Here is a 20,450-nt window from a genome sequence, read left to right on the forward strand (position 1 = left end):
GATTATACAATATATTTCCAGGTAGAGGTTTGCGTGGTCCAAAACCTGAAAGTTGAATGAATTGAGTTTGCCTGCAGTGTTTCACTTTAACCCCCTCTTGTTTTGGGAATTGAACCTGGGACTCATTTCAAACCACTTGTGCATCACTCAGTTGCCTCTGGAGTGCAGGAGCAGGTCTGTGTGTCTGTCTCAGTGAAGTCATCTTTCATTGAGTCATGTTTATCGTTTTACTGATGTTTTCTCTGTCAGGGTGAATCATCCCCCCCCCCCTCTCTTTTAACTGCGCCTCAAAAAGAGCACGAGCCCGTTTTGTAATTGAATGATTCGGGCCGACCTCTCGGATAAATTTACAGAGCGGCGTGTCTGGGTCCTGCGTGTGTTTGCTCACAGCTCTTTGGAGAAAACCTTGCAAAGAGAAGGGCCTCTTGATCCAACAAATGGAGGCAGGTGAGGCCGGCGCCGCGTTTCCATGACGACTGTAAGACTCTCACTCATGTTCATACACTTTTTCATTCGACTCAGCGATGTGTCTGTTCAATTTGAATGGGGCTCGCAAATAAACGGATGGAAGAGAGTTAATGATCGGATTTGTGCAAAGAAAAAGGCCTTAAGGGAAGAGCATGGAGAGGCTGAACCGAGACAATACACACTAATGGAATCACGAAGAGGAAGCTAACAGGCTAACGGGCTAAGCTAACTGCGGGCTAGCGCCACTTAAACAGTATTTACAGCCCAGTTTGTGCGAACAAAATGATCTCCATTGTTTAATTGGATGAGCAATATCCCTCTCTCCCTTTGTCTTTTCTGTCAGCGTAGTATTTACTCTCACGGACAATAAATGAGTAAAAAAACGCAACTTGCTACGACACCTGCAGTGGCGCTCATGGCCTCTAGGGGCATGAGTTACTTAGTTCTGCTTTAATGTCATCTTACATGATTCATTTTTATATTGGGGATGTTTTTATTCACTAATGTTCTAAGGTTCACTAACCCCCACCTGAACCGAGCACATTTTCTCCAGTTTGGCTTTACCCAAATCTGAAAGCTTCTTGAAAAAAGCAGAAAAATAGCGGGGAAAAATGTGACAAAAACGTGACAAAAAAGAGACAAAAAGCAAACAAAAATGTGATAAAAAAGGGACAAAAAAAATTACAAAAGCCTAAAACAAAATGATTTTTTTGAAATGACAAAAAACAGACAAAAAAGTGACAAAAAACAAAACAAAACAAAAACAATCAAAAGGTGACAAGAACTTAAAAGAAAGTGACAAAAAAGTGACAAAAACCTAAAACAAAAAGTGACAAAAAAGTGACCAAAGCCTAACAACCATGGGCGGCACGGCAGCGCAACAGTTAACGCTCATGTTTCCCAGCTCGAAGGTCCCGGGTTAGATTCCCACCTGGACACCTCTTTCTGTGTGGAGTTTGCATGTTCTCCCCGTGTCTGCTCCGGTTTCCCCTACCACTAAAAAACATGTACAATAGGCCAGGATGCATGAGAGTGTGTGTTTGAGAGTGCGCATGGGGGACGACGGATGGAAATTAGCTCAAGGCTTACAATCCGGTGTGGCTTGTTTACATGCACGAGACCCACGTATGTTCATTAACATGCACTGTCCCAACCAAATAAACAAATACGTAACAAAAAAGAGACGAAACATTACAAAAACATGACAAAAGCAACAAAAACACTTTACAAATATGACGACAAAGTGACGACAACAACAAGGAATAATCTTTGATCAGTTTTGTAGGTCTTAGCTTTCAAATCATGCATTACACTGGCCTGTAGGCTGTAAACTCTCCAGTCGAGAAGCTTTTAGATTTGGATAAAACTGTAGAAAATACACTCGGTGAAGGTTTTTGCTTTACTTTCTCTTTGAGCAGTGTTTAGACCTGGTTTAGGCCTCATGTGACCTTGATCTAGGCTGGATTGACACAAGGCTTGAAACGTCGCTACAAAAATCAAAGTCTGGAAAACACTGAATCTTCTGGATCATTTCAGCTCCACGATCGCCATCACCATGAACAATAATCAACTTTGAAGTTCCCGTTTCTTTTATTGGCAAAGTTGAGGTTTTGCCCCGAGTCCTTTTTAAACTGACACCGACATATTTGGGTGGAGGGTTCTCTGTACCTCAGATCAGAGCTCAATACTCGGGAGAGAAGGAATCAAAGGCAACATGAAACACCTCACTCCGCTCGCTCTCCTGACGCAACGCTCGCCTCATGTTCGCCTCGTCTCTGCACAGCGAGAGGCCGGAGTTCACTTCGCCGTCTCTCATCTCGGCGCCACGAGGTCCCGGGTCAGAGTCACGGGCCGAGCCAGGCCTTTCTCTGAGAGCCGTTCATGTTCCATCTGCGTCTGCGGGCTCTGGTCTTTGGCCCTCATTTTGTGGCTTTTTTCTTTCTTTTGCTATTTACTAAAAGGATGCCTGGGAGAAACCTGTTATTCACCACTGGTTTCATGCAGGCTTAGCCCAGGTTCAGTCCTCATTAAAGTCACTTAAAACTTACTAGTTACTAGGTGGAAAGTAACAAAGTAAGAAGTACAAATTATAGGTACTTTTACTTTACTTAAGTACATTATATGATGAATACTTTTTACTTTTACTTCACTACATTATAGAGCCTGTATCTGTACTTTCTACTACACTATTTTTAAACTGGCTAAGTATTTTATTTTCAAAGTGACCTCCATACGACAAACTGGTTTAGTCCCAGTTTAGACTTGGTTTAGTGGTTTACTCCTTTAGACCTGGTTTAGACCTGGTTTAGACCCAGTTTAGTCCAGGTTTAGTTCCTGTTTTTCACCTGAGTTAGTGGTTTACTCCTTTAGACCATGTTTAGATCTGGTTTAGACCCAGTTTAGTCTAGGTTTAGACCTGGTTTAGTTCCTGTTTTTGACCTGAGTTAGTGGTTTACTCCTTTAGACCTTGTTTAGATCTGGTTTAGACCCAGTTTAGTCCAGGTTTAGTCCAGGTTTAGTTCCTGTTTTTGACCTGAGTTAGTGGTTTACTCCTTTAGATCTTGTTTAGATCTGGTTTAGACCCAGTTTAGTCCAGGTTTAGTTCCTGTTTTTGACCTGAGTTAGTGGTTTACTCCTTTAGACCTTGTTTAGATCTGGTTTAGACCCAGTTTAGTCCAGGTTTAGTCCTGGTTTAGTTCCTGTTTTTGACCTGAGTTAGTGGTTTACTCCTTAAGATCTTGTTTAGACCTGGTTTAGACCCAGTTTAGTCCAGGCTTAGACCTGGTTTAGTTCCTGCTTTTGACCTGAGTTAGTGGTGGTTTACTCCTTTAGACCTTGTTTAGACCTGGTTTAGACCCAGTTTAGTCCAGGTTTAGTCCAGGTTTAGACCAGGTTTAGTTCCTGTTTTTGACTTGAGTTAGTGGTTTACTCCTTTAGACCTTGTTTAGATCTGGTTTAGACCCAGTTTAGTCCAGGTTTAGTCCTGGTTTAGTTCCTGTTTTTGACCTGAGTTAGTGGTTTACTCCTTAAGATCTTGTTTAGACCTGGTTTAGACCCAGTTTAGTCCAGGCTTAGACCTGGTTTAGTTCCTGCTTTTGACCTGAGTTAGTGGTGGTTTACTCCTTTAGACCTTGTTTAGACCTGGTTTAGACCCAGTTTAGTCCAGGTTTAGTCCAGGTTTAGACCAGGTTTAGTTCATGTTTTTGACCTGAGTTAGTGATTTACTTGTTTGGACCTGGTTTTATTCAAGTGATTTTTAAAAAAAATACCTTTACTTTTTACTTATAAAGTACATTTTACATTTTTGTGATGTTCATAGTTTCACTTCCTTATTGGACACTGACAGGAAGTGACATAGATAGAGGCGAACAATTTTAAACAGTTGCCATGCCGACCATGTTTATGTCGATGGGAAATCAGTGAGTCAAACTGCAATACTTTGAGTGACATCGCACGCAATAATAAGCTACTTCTGGGTCCAAATTATTGAGATGTTGCTCCATAAGCGCGGCAAACTGTTTTACACCAAATTGCAATAATATGGCTCACCATTTCCCCAGGCAAAATTAAGATAGTTTTGTTTGCCTTACCTTTATCTATGTCACTTCCGTCAGTAGCTTAAAAATTCATACAGAAACAACATTTCTTCATTAATTTGCCACTTCACTGAAATTAAAAATTATAACTATTACTTACAACAGATGCTGTCCGTCTAAATAAGTCATAATTTTATCTTAAATCTCGGTCAAGAGGAGGCTAAATCTGCAGCAAAATGCTCTTTGGTTAATTTCCTTTTCAAGTGATAGAGCCTGACCAACAAGTGATATATTTTTGTTCTCATGTTGCATAAATACAGGTACAATAGAACTGAAAAAAAACAATCATCCAAATGCAAAAACCTCTGCAGTGAAAAGCTTCTGCTGGAGACGTTCAGAGAAATGTGAGAATCTGACGTGAAGCGTTGCTGCCATCTAGTGGTCAGTTACGAGCTCGAAATTAAAAGGTGTATACAGAACACTTCTCAAACTGTGGTACTTGAGCTTTTTCAGGAGCTATTCATTTGGATTAGGATAATTGTATACCTGCTTTAGTACAGTATTATGTTTTTTTTATGTGCGTTTTTTTGTCCAGATTTGTCAAATATTATATAAAGGTTGGGAAAATTCACCGTTACCATGGAGATCTGCCATGTTTGTGGGCACCAGCAAATATTATCAAGACTAACATCAGCCAAAAACAATATAAAAACTGTAATTAGAGCCGTGGAACTCTGAACGCTGCTGAGTCACTATATAAATCTAACTTACTGCAGTCCCTAAATGTGTTAATGTGAACAAAAACTCCAGTATTTTACCTTTAAAATCTTCATTTGTTTTTTTATTGCTGCAAAACACACGTTTAGCGATATGACAGTAAAGATCCTGGACTCTATAAGGTGAAAACCACACTCGTCTTATAGGCTTCTCTCTCTGCCCTCTGGACAAGGAAATAATTCAAACTAGAAAGGAAATTTGCAGGCTACTGCTTAAAGACCTTATACATGATGGTCTTGCCTGAACTTAGACGAGTTGATACGTACCTGACTGGTCTTTGTGCGTGCGCTCAGTCCCGCACAAAGATGTTGCTAGCATTTGGTGGTCTGAATTTACATTGACATCAATATTCTAATCTTATATTTCTCTAACATCTTAATTCACTGGGATGATTTAATGTTTCACAGCTTTGTCACTTTCAGGGTCACTTTCTCTACATTTAATGCTACAAACACATGGATATGGATGGTGACTTTCTTCACAGACAACTGCATGATCAATATGCTGAAGGACTTAACAAATTTCATATCACTATTAGAAAAACAATCATGTGCAGGGCAGGGCGATATGGCCTAAAATCTATATCACAATATAAGAATGAAAAATCACGATAACGTCATATTTGATGATATAATTGACACATTACTTCAAAATCCCAGCCTTACGCCTATCGGGAAGATTAATTCAGTGATATTTTAGTTGTTTTTTTACAGCATACTAATTTCTTCTCAAATATGATCCACTCAAGCAGTTTACATCCTTTATTTTACTTTTATAAGCAACTGTCCCTGAGCTCTACAGTGTTTATGCTGCTGATGGAGCTGAGCACAACATAAATTACACTGTGTCCACGATATAAAAAATGATATTGCGATGCGATAACGATATGCAATAAGATATGACCCACACTTAGTGCAGGGTCTTAAAGATGTTTGCCTCAGCAACCAGATCCCACAAAAATTACTAAAACTAACTTAAATTGTCCTCAAATGGAGTTGGAGGCGGGACATGTGACTGTCGCTAATCTGAGCCATTTCTCTTATTGTAAACATTAATGCTGGACTATAAAATGTTATTGTTTACTCAAATGTCTCTTCATCACATAACATCTCACTGGCTTTATTCAGATTTTAGAAAGCGCCTCACCTCTGTAGATTAGTATTACTAAATTGATTACATGGTGACATTTTAAAACATCCAACAAAACCCTTCAATATTAAGAAATCCATCAACACACAGGCTGTTCTGGACAAAAAGAAACATTTATTTGAAAAATTGGGTGTCACATCTCGGCCAAACTTCCAAAGATTTGTCCCTCAAGGAATGGATGTACAGATTAGTCCAGCTGTGAACAAAGAAAACAAGATAGTTAGATTTCCAGGTGGATGTCCTCGCTACAGTCTGAAAACAGTCAGTCTAACCATTCCCAAAAGACTATTGATATGTCTTAAACTCGTGACATCGTAAAAAAAATTATTCACGTCCCCAGAAAACAAATCCCCAAAGAACAGGACTGTGAATATCTGAGACACTTGCCTTGACAAACCCAATGTCCTTCGCGTACTGTCTGAAGCACTGACGGCACATGTTCAGTCCGTACTTGCGGATCAGGCCGTGTCTGTTCGAGCAAACCCGGCTGCAACAAAAGACGAGGAAAAAAGGTTTAGTTACTGCGGGCGGAAACGGGAGTTAATCCAGTTTGTGCACAGAATCTCAAACACAACAATAGAGATGAAAAGCACCACATTGAGAATCTAAACACTTTAAAGCTTTTAGATAATGAGCTCGAATAAAAAAGTGGGTATTTTTTCTATTGGATTGTGAACAAACTATGAAATGGTCCATAAATTAGAAACTCTGAAGTTTTCCATGGTAAAATAAATATTAGTCTGGGTTAACAATTGTGCTTTAACTCAATCCACTACAATGTCTACTTTTTTGAAGACTTTCAACACAGTTTAGGAAGGTTTCATCTCTTTAACGAAGTGCATTTTCTCCAGTTCGGCTTCATCCAAATCTAAAAGCTTCTCAACTGGAGCTAACGGCGTATAGGCCAGAGTAGGGCCAAACTAACGATTTTTGTAACCGATTAATCGACTGGCTGTGAATGGTGAAGGACTTTTTTTTTTTTTTCATTTATAATCACATAACGTTAAAGTGGCGTCGCTTGAGGACGTGTTGAGGGGATAAACTTAAAGTAAATGTTTGTTGGCGGCTCTTGGTGCCAAATCTGCTTCTAATTGGATGAGACAGACAGATATTCATGACATTTACAGTGTACAAAACACTACAGACCCTATTTTTTTTAAAAACAACAGTAGGTTTTCATCAAAAATACTACATTTTCATGTAATTATTGCTCTATTTGAGTCTGTGTGAAGCAGAAAACGATTCGATTAATCGATCACTAAAATAGTTGACAATTTCAATAATCAATCGGTTAGTTGTTTCAGCCCGAGGCCAGAGTAACGCCTCATTTGATAGACCTACAAAAATGAGAAAATCTTTTCTTGCATTCCCACATTGTCTCACTTTTTGGCCACCTGTTTTATCTTTTATTGCCTATTTTGTAACTTCTTGGTTGCTTTTGTGTCACGTTTTAGTACCTTTGGCACTTTCCATCGCTTTTTTGTTGTGTTTTGACCCTTGTTTGCATCTCAATACCGTCATTCTGGACTTTTCGAAGAAGCTGTTAGATTTGGGTAAGGCCGAAATCGCGAAAATGTGCTCGGTTCAGGTGGGGGTGAAGAGATTACATTATGCCAACTTCTTTTAGGCATAAACCATGAATGAGGAACTACAGCACAAACAGCTGTGACATGGCGAGTAAATTTATATATTATAGAGTTAGCATAATTTATAGCTGCTAACAAGACTTATTATGAACGACGGGTGAATCATCTCTCACTTATACCCACATTAAACATGTTTACACCGAATCTGCGCCTCAAATACTTAATACACAAGTCTAAGATAAACAAAACGATGACCATTTATTCTGGAAACGCGAGTTGTACAACTTTATTTACAATGCAAATTTGACAGAGCTCACTATCAAGTGTTGAAGACGAGCTACAGAGTCCTAGATCATTTACTCCCCCGCAGATAGACTTTATTAATCACATTTTAGCCTATTCTTTTAGTAAAAACGGCTTAATTTTTTTTAACCATTTGGCTCGCGCGAGGCGCATCCTCCGCTGATCCACGCCGCCATGTTGCCTTCCATGCGGCGCGCCAAACCCTTCGCTATTTCTCCGCAAATTTCGCCCCCAATCTCGCCCGAAACCGCCCGATGGCGAAGTTAAATCAAAGTTTAACACGTTCTGAGCGTTACTGACCAGGAGCGGGATCCCTGTCCGAATTTACGGGGGTGAGACCAGTAGAGTTGCTGATGACCCATGTTGGCTGCGTCGCTCGAGAGTCGGAAAGGAAGAGCGGAGAGAGCGCATGCGCACATGAGCTTTTCACAAAACGGATGCGCTTCTTTTTGGAGGCGCGCCCCCTGGCGGGAGTAAAGGGGAAAAGGAGCACAGTGAGCAGGTGTGCAGGGGGAAGGTATCTGGGTCAAAGCTAGAAAAAAACGGACAAACTGAAAAACATAGGGCTTGAAATGATGAACGCCGCCCTCTCTGAACACTGGTAGATATCAATTTAGGCCAGTGGTTCACGACTAAGGCTAAATTTAGCTCTCTGAATAGACCTGAATGGTAATCTTAGACACAAAAACGTAGGAATGGAAGAATTTGATGAAGCAGAACGGAGCTCAGGAATATACAAATGAAATGGAAGGAAAATATATACATTTACAAGTATGAAGTTTGAATATAGGATGATATAAATTTGAAATATACAAAGCTATCTGTCCAACCAGAACAGGATAATGCCAGCTCAAATGTATAATTAGTTCTAATAGGGTAAAAACAAACAAACAAAAATAGTGACTGATACAGTCTATGAGTGATACTTACAACAGTTCTAGCATCTAATTTCTCTAAGTAATTGGCAGTGAAGGGCCAACACTGCCCGAAACGTTACATCATCCTGTGGTGCTGATAAAATAACGCTTGGGAGCTCATGCTGTGCAGAGTCATCTCCATTTTTTTCATTTGCAAACTTTCCACTTTTTGCACGCTGCTTAGGACTGGATGTGTGTGCCGACCTAGCTCTTGTTCAAAGTAATTATTGGCAATTAAAAACACAATGACTTTTGCAGTTACAGAAAGTGGCCAGTGAGCAAAACAAAAAGCCCCATAGGATCAACTTTGAGATATTTAATCCCTCACAGTGGTTCTCAAACTGAATGGTTTGAACTTTATGCATTCTTATTAGAGATCATTTCATGCTTTAGTAATGCAATTAATATTATTTTATATGGGTTAGACTTGGTTTACAGTTTGAACTTCATAAAGAACAATTTATGTTTTACTACTTTAGTCCTGATTCTTGTTATAGCCGTTGTTGTACGTGTTTTCATCACGTTTTTGGTCACTTTTTTGTTGTATTTTTGTCATGTTTTTATGACTTTTTTGTTGTATTTTTGTCATGTTTTTATGACTTTTTTGTATGCTTTCTTGTTGTGTTCTCGTTGTTGTGTTTTGTTGTGTTTTTTGTTGCTCTTCCGGCACATTTTTGTTCCGTTTTCATCCTAGTTTTCGCTGCTATTTTGATGCTTTTTCTTTTAGGCTTTTAAATTTGGGTAAAGCTCAGTTAAAGGGATAGTCTGGAAGTCTAAATGTTTTGCAATTTTTATAATATGTGCAAAATCGACCACCTGGTTTTGTAAAGTTTTCACAGGTTACACTTCCCGAATATCTGCAGCTAATCAGAGTCAAGTATCCTCCTGTGTTGACCAATGAGATGAGCTTTTCCCGTGAACCCGCTTGGCAGGTCCAATCAGGAGGGAGGGGGAGGAGCTTGATCGTTTACTTTTGTAGATTCTGTTCCTGCTCTCCTCATTTTGCAAACAAAGAAGGGCTTTCTGGTCCAAGAAGGGAGGAATTTACTTTCAAATTCAAACTCTGTCTCTCCTTACTTCGCAAACTTACAGACTATCACTTTAAGGCGGGGGGTAAGAGGTTAAAGTGATAGCCTGTAAGTTCGCAGAGTGAGGAGAGATAGAGTGAAATTTGAAAGCAAATTCCTCCCTTCTTGGACCAGAAAGCCCTTCTTTGTTTGCAAAATGAGGAGAGCAGGAACAGAATCTACTAAAGTAAACGATCAAGCTCCTCCCCCTCCCTCCTGATTGGCCTGACAGGCTGGTTCACAGGAAAAGCTCATCTCATTGGTCAACCCGGGAGGATACTAGACTCTCATTAGCTGCTGAAATTCGGGAAGGAGGGACTTTACAAAAAGTAATGTGTATATTATTACTTACTTTACTTCAAAATGCAATACCAAGCAGTCAATTTAGCATATTTTATAAAATTTGTAAAACATTTAGACTTCCAGACTATCACTTTAAGCCGTGGTTCTCAACCCTTCGGAGCCGCGACCCCCATTATAACAGTTAATTAGGATCGTGACCCCCACCCGTGTCAGACCATGGGAAAAACAGGGACATTAACCCCTTAACTCCCGCCTGAACCGAGCACATTTTCTCCAGTTTGGCTTTACCCCAGTCCAAAAGCTTCTGGGAAAAAAAGCTGTGAAAATAGCAACAAAACTGAGATGAAAACAATGATGGAAATGTGACAAAAAAGTGAGAAAACATTGACAAAAAAGTGACGAAAAATGTATGAAAAAGTGGCAAAAATGTCACAAGAAATTGACAAGAAATTGACAAAAAATTGACGAAAAAATGACAAAAATGTGACAAAAAAAAGGACAAAAATTTGATAAAAAACTGACAAAAAAATGAAAAAAAATGTGACAAAAAAAATGACAAAAATGTGACAAAATGTGCTAAAAAAATTACAAAAATGTGACAAAAAATGACAAAAATTAGTAAATCTGATGACGTGAGGAAAAAGATCCTCTCGGTTCAGGCGGGAGTTAAGAGGCTATAACCTATATAACTCTTAAAAAACAAAGAAAAAACAATGGCTATAACAAAAATGAATTCAATTTAGAACAAATAATGGCACCCTGGTAAAATAGCATGTATGCTACGACACCATAATAATAATATTAAAATATACATTTTATCTATATGCTCTGACGACCCCCCAAATTTGTCTCGCGACCCCCAGGTTGAGAACCCCTGACTGGAAATTGAGGGACCAGATGGGGGGACCTAGAGCCAGTGGCCCTTCTGTGCTCCTCCAGAATGGACATATGGCCTGTAGGACATTATTGCCATTCTATATAAACAAAGTGAAACACATGATGAAAGTGCTGATCTCTAAACCAGTAAAGAGCACGATACTGTCTCTGTAGATTTAATTCAGTCGGCTTTGGACTCTGAAAACGCTGACTTTTATCATTTGAATTATTTAACTGCGCATTTTCCCCTCTCGGGGCGAAAACTTATCCGAGCTCGGGCCGTTTCGGGACTGTCAGCATGAGATATCTGTATCAGGGGGCGGGTTTATTATTCGGTTCGCCTCTCTCTCCCTCTCCACCCTCTCCACCCTCTCTCTCCCCCTCTCTCTGCACGATTGCATTGTGGGACAGGGGCAGGCAGCGGTAGCCAGCGGTGGTGTTTTTCTGTTTTGGCATATTCTTCTGGCCAGCAGCCGAGCAGCCGAGCCTCCATGCTGCCCGATGGACGCAGTGGAGGGGAATGGCCAGAGATCCGGCGCTGAAAGGTCTGCACGGCCGCTGCGCCCCGAGGTAACGAACCGATCCGGGAGCACCGCTACTCTTTGCTTGCGTTAGCATTTGTTGACGATGGCGCAAGTTGCTGGTGCTACTACTAGCCGAGACAGTGCTAATGTGGGGGCTAGCATTTTTCCAGATCATTTTTATCACTAGCAACACACTGACGCTTCCATAACGCGCTGGTTTCCCGTCCATTTGCGTAAAAAACGTGTGCGTAAAAGCATGTTGCAGCGGGGTTTGATTTGCATTCGTTTTTTTTGCACGCATGCCAAATGGTTCAGCAAAGCAGGGCATAAAAAAACTATTGCAATCATTACCAAACATATAAAGTTAGCATAATAAGGCCTGTAGCTGCACATTTTCGTTCCCAAATGCTGGTGTTTTTTTGTTTTTTTTCCTTTTGGGAGCTAATATGTGCAGGGCTTTGGCGTGCAGTGCTTCACATCTGCAGGGAAAACGGATCAATGTGTGTCCAGCTGCAATAGTTACAAAGAATTCAAGCAAGAAAAAGGGCACCATAAGGAGATATGGGGGAAATAACTTTCATTTTCCTGTGGGTGCTCCAAGAGGGGAAGTGCTCCAGCTGCAAACGCTTTTCTTTTATTTATTATGTTTTGACAGGCAGTCTGGTTGTTATGGGTTTAGAGGCAATTGTGTCTGGTAATGATAGAATTATAGGCCTAATCAGGGCTGGGTGATAATAAAACCAAAACAAATTAAGATAATTTCCCCCATATTGATCGATCTCTATTTTTCATTCGATATATATATATTTTTTAATGATAATAAAAACAATAAATCGGGCCTTTCCTGGACAAGCAAGTAAACAGATCCTGCGGCCGGGACTGAAAACTGCAGCAAAAACGAGCTCCACACTTCTAAGCCTCACAGAACAATATCCTGATGTCACTTCACCTGCCCCACAGCACCACGTAACTCACAAACATCTGCAAAGGAGCAGCAAAAAAGTGGAATGTTTTAAGACCGTCTGAAGCAGACAGCGAGAGTTAGCACAAGCACAAGCACAACTTAATGTAATAATAATATATATTTTTTATTTGTATAGCACTTTTGAAAACGTCAAAAAGTGCTTTCCATGTTTGATAATCAGTTAAAAAAGCTTAACACATAAAACCATAACAAATATAAACAACAATGCATAATACATATCAAGAGTAAAAGGTTAAGTGTTAAAAAAGCTCTTCTGTAAAAGAGCGTCTTGGGCTTAGATTTGAAAGCAGACACTGAATTGGCTTTACCTCAACAGGTGAGGAGTTCCACAATGGGCTCTATGCACAGTGACCTCCTTCCTGTCCGCTGTCTCTTCCCATTAAAAATGAGCAGGTCCCACAGAAATGCAGCGATAGCTCAAGATTTGGTAAAGAACAGCGAGTAAAAGTTGGGATGTGGCTGGAGCAGGTTAAAAAATATTACATGAGACGTAACGACTTCACTGGAGGAAACCTCTGTGTTCATAACGTGTTTTTGTCTTGAGGCTAACGCGGCTAACACAATAAAAATTAAAACTAGCGCAAAGTCTTGAACGAGCCTGCGCAAAAAAGAATCGTCCTGTTAGTAGTTTAAATAATATTTACTTGTTTACATGTTATATTATCATTTTTTAACTCTAGCCTTTAGCTCTAAGATAAAAGCTCCGCCCTTACGACAGCTGCCGTTTCCTTTGGGGCAGGATTCACAGTGAACATGATGTTTGTAATACGTTGCTGTGACTCCATCAGTAACTCCTTCACCAGATCCTGAGCTTCTCTTTATTTGTGTGGAACCTGCTGGTTGTGAAAGTAAACGATCGCCGACAGGAAGTCGAGCGTCTGGCTTACTGTCCAGGAAGACGTCACGTGGGGAAACTGTGCATAAGCCTATATGGGAGCTCTGACTGCAAAGGCCCGGTCTCCTCTGGAGACGAGGTTATGTGGAGGGACAACGAGAAAGAGTTGATTGGAGGAAGGCAGAGGGTGCCTTGGAACAGAAGGTGTGAGCATATCCTGGATGCACGGAAGGGGCGAGGCCTTTCAGGGCTTTAAAAGCCATGAGTAAAATTTACTGGTAACCAGTGCAGGGAGGCTGAGACTGGAGTTATGTGGTCGTATCTGTTAGTGCCTGTTAGTGGCTGCAGCGTTTTGGACCAATTGGAGGCGGTTCAGGGAATACCAGAGACGAGGGCATTACAGTTTTGTACATAAAGAAATGCAGAGAATTTTTTAAGTAGAAAAGACAATCAAACTTACAATTCACTGTTAGAAATCCAGCTAATCCACGGCTGCAGCCTCAAAGATAATCCACATGGTCCAAATACAGCCATACGCTTTCTCTTCGAAGGCAAACTTTTGTTCCCTGGGCTTGATCTGACAGGCGCTGCAGCATCACGGCGCACAATTCTACTTTATCAAACAATTATCGATTAACCGTTAAACACTGACTTACAGTGTCGTTACAGGACATTTTGTGTCAGTTGTGAACATGATAGTTTTTCCCCCCAGTTATAATCACGAAACATCGTTAAAAAGTTGAATTATTAACCAAAGAACAATGGGTTTGTAAACTTCAACAGAGGCCACATTTTGATTCTTATTGGCACTAACATACAACCTGATGATTCATTAATGACATACTTTTGAATCAATTAAGCCAGTGATGAAAATGTATCGATTAACTGAACAATCATGAACATTAATGATATAAACAGTTGAGAAAAGAGGTTTTTTACCCAACGTGGAGCAGGAATTAAGTTGAAACTGTGCCAGAATAATAAATCATGCTCTTTTCTTTTTAATAGAATAAAAAACGTATTGATCTGCTGATTTATGTGCTTCATTAAAAGATCTTCTGACGACATAGAATGACATTTAGTATCTCACATTTCCACACCTACAAAATCGACTGTATGAACAATTATTCGCTCCAGCTTTTAAGTATTTATCTAGATGTGTTGCAGTTATTATTATTCAAGTCCATGTGCTGACAATGCACTTGATTTTCATAATCGAACAACATGTAATCGTATTGTAATAGATATGTCTCTGCAAAAAAGAGTTGAAATTGGATTAGGAATGACCGTAATGTCAGTGTAGCCCTTCATTTATTCCCATTGTGTGACTAAACTAACATTTTTACTCGCATTTTAAGACACCTAAGGAGAGTTCTTTGCTTTTGTTTGTTGTTTTACGTTACGCTAAAAGACAAATAGCGCTTTTGATTGATTTGAGAGCAATCTCGCTGCCGTGGCCCGAACAGTTAAGCCTGATCGATAATTATAATGCACTCAGACTCGGGGAGAGCCGGGAGGAGTACGCAGTAATTACGCCGATGAATGTAACGGCCACATGAACTGAGAGAAACAATGATCTGTCTTGATTGTCGTTTATATGAAAGTAGTTCTCAGGGATTCATTGAAACTGAATGGTTTGGCAAATGTCTCCTCTGCAGAGGAGTAAACTGACTTTGCCTTTTCCACCAGACCGTCGTCTTATGTAAAACCTGCTAAACCTCCACAAACATGTCCTGACTCCTGCGGTGCATGGGATTCTCGTATCAGCTTACGAGTTACTATTTCCGACTTCTCTCGAATGCTCCTGGGTATGTTCACAAAGTGCGCAGTGAAATCAAAACACAATGTTGGTCAGGAAAGTCAGAATCAGGCACCAAAGATAAAAACAACAGTAAAACTTCAGGCGGTGACGTTGCCAGCTGGACACGCTTAAAATCAGTCTCCATTTTCTTTCCCCTTTAAGTAGGTTAGATCTACTTTATTTTACCTACCTATGTTTTTTATGTTAGATTTACTTCCATCTACTTCCCTTTAACAAAAATGGAAAGAAAAGGAAACAATGAGTCATCTGTTTGAGCAATACAGTAATTGCACTTCAAGTTATTTCATGCTATAAATGTTCTTAATTGTGCTGCAGTTTGTCGTACTGCATATAAAACAGAACAAAATATCAACAGTTGTATGACTTGTCATTGTGACAGTGATCACTGGTCCATTGTATTACAGAGCTGGTCTTTCTCAGAACTGATCAAAGGTTTCTTGGCTTAAATGCTTTAGCAGGCCATCTGTCTGCTCTTCATCTCTGGTCGTGTTTTTATGTAATCAATAACTCCAGTGTTTTACATTCTTGTTCTCTTAGTTTATTGGGTTGCAGGTTCTAAAATGTGATGATGTCACCAGACCCAGCGGGGGGACAGGAGCCAGTTTTTCCTATTAACACTTACACTTACACAAGTCGTAGCTAAAAAGAAAATGTATGAATTAGAAAAATGATCATTAATATCAGTCACTGGGTCCATGATCTCTCTGTACAAGACCAAAAATGTCCTCAAAAACAAAATATTTTTTCCTCTATATATTAGTATAGGCCTTTACAATGCTGTGATGTCACCTGCAACCCAGCAATTGGGAGTAACGTATTACAAAAGTTAAGAGTTACAAAAATATATTACTCTTTTCAGCAACTAAGGAACATAACGTATTACTTAAACAATATACGGGGAATATATTAGTCATTACAATTTAAGTAACTCACAAGTGCATTTAAATGGCTTGTTTTAATGTACGAACAGAAAGTGCCAAACTCCAGCCAAACAAAATGCAGCACTAAATCAAGTTGAATATGCTGTATAAGATCTGCAGTTACGTTTAGCTAAAGTCGTTAAAACAAAACACAAGAGAATGGGGAAAGCGAAGGAAAAGAAAATCTCTGACTGCACTTGTGCTCAGTGGCATTATTACAATTTTCAGTTTATATTTTGCCAAAAGTCACTCAAAGTATTGCAACTCAGCTACATGTTTTTAACAGTAATACAAACTGTTTCAAAGCTGCAACTACTAATATAGAATATATCACAATTTTAAAGTAACTTGCCCAACACTGATTCTGGAATGCAGCAGAAATGTCGGATCGGATAGCAATACTTTTTGCTGCAATGGCAAGTGTTGATACTTTATCAAGTATCGCAATACTTTCAATACCTGTGTTTGGAGGCATTTTTATCCTGAACTCCTTTGTTTCCCACTTTTCAAAGTAACGCTTCAATAAATGTCATTTGGTTTAGAAACTTTGGACACATCTTGAGGTAAACTTTACTTACTCATAATTACTGTATCGTCCCAGCCCTAATAGCTACTAGGAATACTTCTACTCTTCTCTGAAAGACGGGACATCGGCGCATTAAAGTATCCGAAAACAAAAGCCGACTATTTGAGTGACCTGCTGTAAAGGCTTTTCCACAGTGGAGCGTCTTACTGTCTGATTGATCCTGACGTATTGATTTGTCTTCGACAGGTGATCGGCGCTCCGCTCCTCCCCGCTGCTGCCTCCTCCTCCTCCTCCTCCCGCCTGCCATGCCTTACTCCCCCCTCCACCAATGACATTCCACGGGGATCAATGTTTACCGATTTCTGCCAAAACGTAGCCTCATAGCTGCTCTTTTTCTACCCCCACTTTTTTGCCAACGAGTCCCAGCTTGTGCTTTTGATTTTTCTTTTTCTTTTTTTATAAACACATATATATGAACCCATCTCGTTCCTATCATGAGATTCAGGATTTACAAGAGGAAGGTGGTGATTCTGACGCTCGTGGTTGTCGTTTGCGGCCTGGCGTTCTGGAGCAGCGGCCGACAGAAGAAAAGCGAAGTTGCCTTGTTTGAGAAGGAGGTGGAGGTGGTGAGGAGGAGCAGCAGCGTTGGCAGTAGTAGTAGTAGTAGTAGTAGCAGTAGTAGTAGCAGCAGCAGCAGCAGCAGCCTCATCAAGGAGCCCATCCCGGTTCAGGCTACGCAGGCTGCCAGCAAACCCCCTGCCCCGCCACCTGTCGCGCCCGTAAACGACACTCGCGCGGAGAAACCGAAAGAAAAAGACAAGCTGCCGCCCAAGCCGAGCATCGACAACACCACTCTAGTTTACCGGGGCATTGTTTTCCAGCTAAACTTTGACCAGACTATAAGAAACGAGGATAAATTTAAGGTGGCGCGGCACAAGGACGACCTTGTAGTGTTGGTCCAGGTCCACAACCGCCCGGACTACCTTAAACTCTTGGTGGACAGTTTACGAAAAGCCCGAGGCGTGGAGAGATTATTGCTAATATTCAGTCACGATTATTGGTCGCCGGAGATCAACAGAGTGGTGGCGTCGGTCGACTTCTGCCAGGTCCTGCAGATCTTCTTCCCGTTCGGCATCCAGCTGTACCCGCAGGAGTTCCCCGGGCACGACCCCAGGGACTGCCCGCGCGACATCCCTAAGAAGGAAGCCTTAAAGCTGGGCTGCATCAACGCGGAGTACCCGGACTCCTTCGGCCACTACCGCGAGGCCAAGTTCTCCCAGACCAAGCATCACTGGTGGTGGAAGCTGCACTTCGTCTGGGACCGTGTGCGCGCGCTCAACGACCACAAGGGTTTGGTGCTCCTGATCGAGGAGGACCACTACCTGTCGACGGACTTCATCCACATGCTGAAGCTCATGGCCGCCATGAAAAGGGACCAATGCCCGGACTGCGACATCCTCTCGCTGGGCAGCTACAGCCACATCGGGTACTCCAGCAAAGCGAACAAGGTGGAGGTGAAGCCCTGGAAGTCGACGGAGCACAACATGGGCATGGCCTTGAGCAGGGACACCTACCAGAAGCTCATCAAGTGCACGGACACGTTTTGCACCTACGACGACTACAACTGGGACTGGAGCCTGCAGCACCTGACCGTTTCCTGCCTGCCTTCGTACTGGAAAGTCATGGTCAGCGAGGCTCCGAGGGTCTTCCACGCCGGGGACTGCGGCATGCACCACAAGAAGTCGGCCTGCATGCCCATCAGCCAGAAGACGAAGATCGAGAACATCCTCCAGAGCAGCGGGAACCAGCTGTTCCCCAAACAGCTCCTCATCACCAAGAGGCTCCCGGCGAACGGCGCGGGGGGCGTGGCCCCGCACGTGAAAAACGGCGGCTGGGGAGACATCAGGGATCACGAACTGTGTAAAAGCTATGCGCGATTGCAATGAACTTATTGTTACGATTCAACGCTGCAGAAACGGATATTTACATTAAAGTTAAAATGGCTTGAATTGGATTGGAGTCTTGATTCTAGATCTGTCTCCTATTTTAACACAGACATATTAAGTTCATTTAAGTTCAAGAACCAGTATGCAGGATTTGTTTGTTTCCCCCATAAATCTTTCCTATTTTAAGCCCATGCACTGCCAACTATTGTCCAGTCAGGAAGCATAATAGCGTACAGTGCCTCATGCTTTTTGGGTGCCTCTTGATCTATTTATAGCTAAAACCAGCAAGTTGGCAACAAAATTAAAGTAGGTACTTGGATTAGAAGTACAACCATATATGCTAGGTTTACACATAACGATGACAAGTCACAAAAGCCATCCATCCACTTGTCCGTTGCCGGGTCGTGGGAAATCACAATGCACCATTGTGCATCTGGTAAAGGAAGAGGCCGCCATTTGTCCATACCAAGCTATGTTCTTACCTGAGCTTAGACGAATTGATACATATCTGTGTGGTCTTTGTGCGTGCCTGTGGAAGAGCCCCGTTTGGAGCTATAGGAATATACTACTGAGAGACGGCCAAATGCTAACAACATCTTTGGTCTTGTTGCGTGACTGAGGGCACACAGTTCTTCCATCCTGAGATATGTTCTTACCTGAGCTTAGACGAATTGAGACGTACCTGTCTGGTCTGTGTGTGTGCCTGTGGAACAGTGGGGTCGCTTCCAACTTCCCCCTGTTTGGAGCTATAGGAATATACTGGGAGAGGCCAAATGCTAACAACATCTTTGGTCGTTTTGCGTGACTTAGGGCACGCACAAAGACCAGACAGGTACACATCAACTCGTCTAAGCTCAGTATGAAAAAAACGGTGGCCTGTTCCTTTTAAGAGTGTCAATCGGGCGAATGTGGTACCTTTTATGTATAGTTCACAATAAACAGAAAAACAGTGATTCCTACACTACGAATGCTGTAAGAATGCTCTCTCGCTGAAGTACGAATAATCACAAAGTGGACACGCTCTGTTTCGACCTCCACGGATTGAGGGTGAGCCTGACATTCGTGAAAGATGTTTTGGCCAAAGACATCCTCCACGAAGCAATGCTCACGATGGACAAGTGGCATTCGTAACACATGTGTAAACCCAGCATTACAATATTTCAAAGGAAGCATATCATCCAAAATCAGCTTTTTGTGAGCTTCTAACCCCACTCTCACAGTTTGGAGCATTTTATTTGGCCATTTCTGCTTCTATTCTCTCTTCTATTCCCTGGATTTTGTTGCGTTAGAACCTAGACAAGTCCTTTACCTGCTCTACGCCCAAACAGCGTTTATTACGGCACAGTCGATTACGTTGATAGCATGTTGTTTGCAGAAATTGATATAGCTTGGATGATCTTCTAAGTATTGATAACTCCCACTTCTGCCCGTGTGAGGATGTCGAGATGATGACCAAATTCCTGGGGCGAGAAAGGGCTTTTCCACGCATAGACATTGTTACAAGCTTGAAAACGTGAAATATCTCGGTGCCCAGAGGCAAGTTTATGAGCCGCAGTTATGCATGACGTGTGCACTTTATGTCAAAACTTATTTTCTGTGTAAACCTGTCCCTGCGGTAAAGATATCTCCACGATGGCATCATGCAGCCATACTGAAACATTGAATCAACTTGGATCTAAAACTCTCCACTGAATCCGAGCCATTTTAACTCCCGTTTGTCTCTGCGGTGCGTGTTACTATCTCTTTTTTGCATCCTCTATAAAGAAAAAAGCCTTTTAAAAGTTTATGGACTTCTCTTATAATGCCTGTTTTATTGGACTGTTCCAAATAAAAACATGAATGTTGAATTTTTGGCTTCCTTTAACACAAATGTCTTTACACTGAACGCGTGGATCCTGACGAGTCGACTA

At 41.4% G+C, this 20,450-nt stretch overlaps 2 protein-coding genes across 2 annotated transcripts; one reads left to right on the forward strand and one right to left on the reverse strand.

Annotated features, from left to right (window-relative positions):
• Positions 1-6,024: 6,024 nt before the first annotated feature.
• Positions 6,025-8,275, reverse strand: rps29 (ribosomal protein S29). Its single transcript, XM_079572156.1, has 3 exons — positions 8,120-8,275; positions 6,318-6,417; positions 6,025-6,126 (listed from the first exon to the last, which is right to left on the reverse strand). The coding sequence occupies exons 1-3, from the start codon at positions 8,236-8,238 to the stop codon at positions 6,118-6,120; spliced, it is 228 nt and encodes a 75-aa protein (XP_079428282.1). The 5' UTR covers positions 8,239-8,275; the 3' UTR covers positions 6,025-6,117.
• A 3,080-nt stretch (positions 8,276-11,355) lies between these two features.
• On the forward strand, positions 11,356-18,912 carry mgat2 (alpha-1,6-mannosyl-glycoprotein 2-beta-N-acetylglucosaminyltransferase). Its single transcript, XM_079572760.1, has 2 exons — positions 11,356-11,552; positions 16,841-18,912. The coding sequence occupies exon 2, from the start codon at positions 17,089-17,091 to the stop codon at positions 18,538-18,540; it is 1,452 nt and encodes a 483-aa protein (XP_079428886.1). The 5' UTR covers positions 11,356-11,552; positions 16,841-17,088; the 3' UTR covers positions 18,541-18,912.
• The last annotated feature ends 1,538 nt before the right edge of the window (positions 18,913-20,450 follow it).

Source organism: Gobius niger (assembly GCF_951799975.1).
Source record: "Gobius niger genome assembly, chromosome: 15".
NCBI classification, from domain to species: domain Eukaryota; kingdom Metazoa; phylum Chordata; class Actinopteri; order Gobiiformes; family Gobiidae; genus Gobius; species Gobius niger.